The sequence below is a fragment of the Anolis carolinensis genome, chromosome 4 (genome assembly GCF_035594765.1).
Source record: "Anolis carolinensis isolate JA03-04 chromosome 4, rAnoCar3.1.pri, whole genome shotgun sequence".
NCBI lineage: Eukaryota > Metazoa > Chordata > Lepidosauria > Squamata > Dactyloidae > Anolis > Anolis carolinensis.
In genome coordinates, this window is record NC_085844.1 from 87,208,327 (window position 1) to 87,214,351 (window position 6,025).

Genomic DNA, 6,025 nt, shown 5'->3' on the forward strand with positions numbered 1-6,025 from the left:
AACGCCGGCTCATCGGCTTAGAAATGGAGATGAGCACCAACCCCCCAGAGTCGGTCACGACTGGACTTAACGTCAGGGGAAACCTTTACCTTTTTATATATTTTTGCACATTTAAAATTATCAATCATGTTCCCAATTTGCAAGCGACTCCTCGTGAGGTCTATTTTTTGTCACAAACGGCAACTCTAACAGAACACCCTTCCTCGCAAGAGCGGGAGAGGCGCGCGCCACCTGCGTCAGCGATGTTCTCTTCAGGACGCGGGGCTCGCGCGCTCCTTGTTTGGGGAAGCCTTTCTCGGCCCAGCCAATCAGCGAGCCGGGAGCGGGCGGTGGGCGTGTCCTCCCAGCCCTCCGCCCTTATAAAAAGGCCTGCTGGGCGAACGGGAGGCTCAAAGCGTGGTCGCGAACTCTGCAGTTTGATTGATTTTTTGTTTTCTTTCCGGGGATTATGCAGAGTGCAATGTTCCTGGCTCTCCAGCACAACTGCAGCACGATGGAGAAAAACGCCAGCCTCTGCCCGAGCAAAGAGGAGAAAAAGGGGAAGATGAAGAAAACCCTGTAAGTGTGCAGGAGACTGGCAGGGGAGGCGGGTAGGGCTCTGGCTTCCACATGCTTCCAAATTATGTCGGTCTGCATTCGATCTATAGTGTAGATGCGACTCAAAAGCGTTCTAACAGGGTTGTGATTGATAGCGGGACAGCCTGTGGTGTTGGGAACAGATTTGGAAAAAACTATTTTTAGATCCACTTGGAAAGGTCAGATTTGTTTTTGCCAAACTCTTTTGCAGAAGAAATAATAGCTCTGGATTTGCTGGGGAGAGATCTAGTTACCTGCATAATATTTGCACCCTCCTGTATTTCACAACTTGGAGTGCTTTCTGTATCCATTCAGAGCAATGAAGGTTGCAACCACCTAAACTTTTTTTAACAGTTTCCTATCAAGCTGAAAGAGGTTATTTGAAGGGAAGGGAGCCTGTTGTGAAATCTTTGCAAACAGTTTTTCTAGAGGTTCCACCTCTTTGTAGAGATAGGTTTGCTCCTTGATTAATTTTCTTTGTCCCAGGGCCCTTCACACAGCCATACCACCCGGTATGTCAAGGCAGAAAATCCCACAATATCTGCTTTGAACTGGGTTATCTGAGTCCACACTGCCATCTATTCCAGTTCAGAACAGAAAATTTGGGATTTTACTGTTTTCCCCATTAGAGAAAATAGGAACCAAGTTCTAGCCCTTTTAAGTTCCAAACATATTTTTATTTTCCAACTATAGCTACGTTCATTGTCTTCTGCAAACAAGTGCTCTTTATTTTTTGTCCCTATGTCATATTTTTGAAAGGCACAGCATTTTCCAGATTTAAATTTAGGGCCCTTCCACAAAGCCATATACAGTAGAGTCTCGCTTATCCAACATTCTGGATTATCCAATGCATTTTTGTAGTCAATGTTTTCAATAAGTCATGATTTTGGTGCTAAATTTGTAAATACAGTACTTACTACATAGCATTACTGCATATTGAACTACTTTTTCTGTCAAATTTATTTTATAACATGATGTTTTGGTGCTTAATTTGTAAAATCATAACCTAATTTGATGTTCAATAGACTTTTCCTTAATCTCCCCCCCCCCCCCCCCCCCATTATTCGCTTATCCAACTTTCTGCCAGCTTCCGGATAAGCGAGACTCTACTGTAGCCCAGAATATCAAGGCATACAATTCCACAATATCTGCTTTGAACTGGGCTATCTGAGTCCACACTGATATATAATCTAGTTCAATGCAGATTTTATACTGCTATGTGAAAGGGGCTTCAGAGGCAAAGACTAATATGGTGATGTTCTAAAGATGCATTGTAGTATTGATAGATTCTTTTTTTTAAGGAAAGGGAATACAGTGTGTTGAGGGATTTAATATTGGGAGTGTTGTACAATGTCCTTGCAAGGAAATACTCAGGCTTTTATTGTTAATCCTGTGTATATATCCTAGGGCCCTTCCACGCAGCCATATCAAAGCAGATAATGAATAATATCTGCTTTGAACTGGGTTGTTTGAGTCCACGCTGCTATATAATCCAGTTCAATGTGGGTTTTATATAGCTGTGTGGAAGGGGCCCCAGTTTTCTGCGCACTGAGGCCCCTTCTACATTGCCATATAACCCAGTTCAAAGCAGATAATTTGGAGTTTATATGGCCAGAGACTTCAGGATGGGAATCTTGCCTTCACAGAGCAAGCATTATATCTGACAGAGGAAGCATGCTCATAAAACTGGATCTCGTTCACAGAATATGCCTTTGTGCCTGCTGAAAAAGAACCTGTCTTCAGTTGTTGCAAAAATGCAAAATGAATAGGGCATAAGTTATAGCCTAAAAGTTCAGAGTTTGAGTTCAGTGCATTGCAAACCATTCTAGCCTTAAGTCTTCCTTGCCTTACAAAAAAGTGTTGTTGTTTTTTTCAAAAATACATGCTTATAGCTGTCAAACTAAACTTAATTTTTCTTTCTCCTTTTTCTCATTCAGCATGAAAGATTGGAAAGCACGGTTGAGTTACTTCTTGCAGAACTCTTCCAGCTCGACAAACGCAAAGGCTAACAAGAAAGGACCGCAGAAAGCATGTTTTAGGTATTACTCCATTTCTTTCACTGCAGTAGAATTTTTAATTATTATTATTTGCTCTTTTCATCTATCACACAGTAAAGCAAGTGCACTTTCTTACAACTTTTTTTTCTGCTCTTCCTTTCTGCAGACCTTCTCCAGAAGAAGCCCAGTTATGGTCAGAAACGTTTGATGAACTGCTAGCGAGCAAATGTAAGTTCCTTTAATCCTTAATGCATTTGCATCTTATTTTATGCTTTTTCTCTTTCAAAAATATACCTTTTAAAGTGAGGCTGACGAAAGCACCAGCATTCTGAATGGCTATTTATGCCTATCATTTGCTAACATTTATGAAAGTATTAGCATTGGGGGCTGTTAGGAACAGCAATCATAGAAAGCACACTGTTTGTGTATAGCTGCAAAGTAGTTCCCATGGCAAGAGCTGGCCGGCAAAACTGTTTTTTTGTTTGTTTTTTTTGCTGCATTCCCTGTCGTTAGCCTGTATTTTTAGCTGGGCTTGCATTCCTTTTGACCTCTGTAAGTTGGAGTGTCTTATTTCTCCTAGCAGAGTTTTCTTGCGGCAAAGCATGCTCAAGTTGTTGCATGTTGTAAAATACATTGAAGAAGGAAGCCCAAAACAGCTTGCATTGTACCTTTCCTGAGCTGCATTCCCTCTTTAGATATCAGCTCAATTATGCAGTCATGTCCTCAATAGTTGGTAGCCAATCCACCCCTTTGTTAGCCTCATATGTGCCTTGTAGCAGTTGTTTGGCTCTAAGCTCCCAGCTGGCCACACTCCATGGGATGCCAACTGTTCTGTCACTTTAGTAGTTCCTGTTCGCTACCTGAAGGGAATCAATAAACTTTACCCAGCTGCTGAAGCATACTTAGAATCATAAAATTACACTGTGGTTTTTCCAACCTTGAAAGGAAGAGAAAGAAACTTTAAAAAACACCATGGAATTTGGATTAATACAAAGTTTTTGGAGAGTCCCTTGCTCCAATTCAGAGTTGTTTCTTTCTATGGAGCTCTGTTCAGTGCACTTCAGCTGAGGCTGTGATGTCAGTTTTGAGTCCGGAAAGTTTCTTGCAAGTTTTGTGACACGCCAGTTCATTTTGCAGTTATGCAAGCAAAATGGTCTACTTGCCAAACAAATTAGGAAGGGGGCGGAGAATCCCATTAAAACACACTGTGGGAGTGGCCATTGAGTCATTCTTTCCATTGCAGTTGTCTTTGCAGAAGTTTATAGCTCTCCCATAAACATTTATTCCAGTCTGAAGGTTAAGACACAGAAGAGAAATTGCATTAATTTATCTCGTCCCCGTTTGCTTGAAGGCATTTTGGCTTATTGGGAAAGAACAGACTTCATTGCAGGATTTGGGTTTTTTTTAATTGTAATAAAACAGCTATTTAGGAAGACTTGCCCCAATTAAAAATGTTCTGGTGCATTTTGTTTCAAACAGTTCAGACAAAATACAAGAAAGAGACGTGGGTTTGAGAAAGGGAGGGAAGTGTGTATATTGACATAGCTCATTCCTCAGATAGTTTGAACTACATGGATTTGGCATTCCTCGAATGGTTTGAACTAATCTTTCCTTCGTTTTTCTTTGCAGATGGTCTGGCAGCTTTCAGGGCATTTCTGAAATCTGAGTTTTGTGAAGAGAACATTGACTTCTGGCTGGCTTGTGAAGATTTCAAGAAAATCAAGTCACCTCAGAAGCTAAACACCAAGGCTAAGAAGATTTACAATGACTTTATTGAAAGGGAAGCTCCAAAAGAGGTGAGCAGAACTCTCCATTTAGTAAAGCATGCTGTTTTCTTATAATTGGTTCACCCATGGCTGGCTATTATTAGTTACAAGGCCACTGGAATTAATCCTAAAAAGGAGATCCACTTTTGGGCACACCAATATATAAAGGGGTAGGGAAGAACAATTTATTTTCCTGCTAAATTCTTAAACAGGGTAAAATTACTGGTGGCAGTGAAAATGCAACTTTCATAATTAAGAGTTCAGAGACAATGTGTCATTGATTATATCCTCAGTAACTTGGGGTCAGTGTACTGTGGCTGGCCACTTTCTGAGCAAGTACAGAACTATTGATTCCATGCAAAAATGTTTTGTGTTCTTGCATATGATGATTACAATTCCTTTATTCTTATTTCAGATCAATATAGACTTCCAAACCAAGAACACTATTGCCCAAAACCTTAATGAAGCTACCCACACTTGCTTCAGTGTAGCCCAGAAGAGAGTCTACAGCTTAATGGAGAACAACTCCTATCCACGATTCCTGGAATCTGAATTCTATCAAGAACTGTGTAAAAAGCCATCAATCAGCAGGGAGCCACAGGCGACATGAACTCCCCAAGTGCAGCAGCAAAGAAGAAACCATTTTGTTCATGAAAGAGATGATGTGTCTCTGAAGGCTTGGTGGACTTGATGAACTAAATGTACAGGAGACTTGCCCAAATGTAATATTTTCCCAGTTGGATGGGCATATTAGCATTGGCAGCTTTGAGCATCTGTAGCAAGCTGCAGTATTAAAGTCTTAAGAGGAAAAACTAAGTCAAACTGCTGGCCAGTTGTGGGAGGTTCATTTTCCATATAGGAAACGATGCATTGGGAAGGAATGTTTTAGGCAGTACTAAATTGGTGACGGTCATCCAAATCCATATGTAACCTGGATGTGGCAAGATCAGATCTAATCCCGATCTGCAAAACAGTAAACAAGATTTGGAGTTGTGTGCAGACTGACATATTCTGGGACTTGAAACATGTTCTGAATAATTGGCTGCTGCTGTCTTTTTCCTTAGCAACGTTCAGCATGTAATACCTCCAGGACTTTCTTGCACAGGTCCTGTTCTCTGCAGATCATGCAAGTGTGCTCGGATCTTGTAGATTTCCTTTATGAACTAACAAATTCCAGTGTCATTATGCAACTTGATGCAGAGATAAGAGGATGGACTCACTGGGAGAACTAAGCATGCTGACCACCTAAGTACGTGGTATCAAAATCTATCTGTTGAGATGCCACTTGTAGCAGAACTTGGCGGAGACTTCAAATGACATATATTGTGTGTGTGTGTGTATGTAGACTCTGGTTGTGTTGTACACTCCTACCAATGCTGAATGTGCTGACTTGAAGATGAAACTTCAGTGAAGTTGTCTTTTTGGAGAGATGTTTTAATAAATTATTTTTATTTTAATAGAACATGCTTGAAGTGTGTCTTCACTGGGACAAAAAAATGAAGTTATAATATATTCATCTGCAAGGCTCTAGTTCACATACCTTACTGAGATGATGAGAACTGCAGTCCCAAACCTTTATGACTAAGAGCTGCTTTATTCAATATGTTACTTAACTGCAGCAAGAATACCTGTGATACAGAATTAGTGAAAATTAACTGGATTTTGTATTGCTGTTCTGCGTTTGCA

The 6,025-nt window shown here is 40.7% G+C and overlaps 1 protein-coding gene across 1 annotated transcript; it reads left to right on the forward strand.

Moving 5' to 3' along the window:
* Positions 1-373: 373 nt before the first annotated feature.
* On the forward strand, positions 374-5,801 carry rgs2 (regulator of G protein signaling 2). Its single transcript, XM_003224818.4, has 5 exons — positions 374-558; positions 2,514-2,615; positions 2,740-2,801; positions 4,203-4,369; positions 4,755-5,801. The coding sequence occupies exons 1-5, from the start codon at positions 449-451 to the stop codon at positions 4,947-4,949; spliced, it is 636 nt and encodes a 211-aa protein (XP_003224866.1). The 5' UTR covers positions 374-448; the 3' UTR covers positions 4,950-5,801.
* The last annotated feature ends 224 nt before the right edge of the window (positions 5,802-6,025 follow it).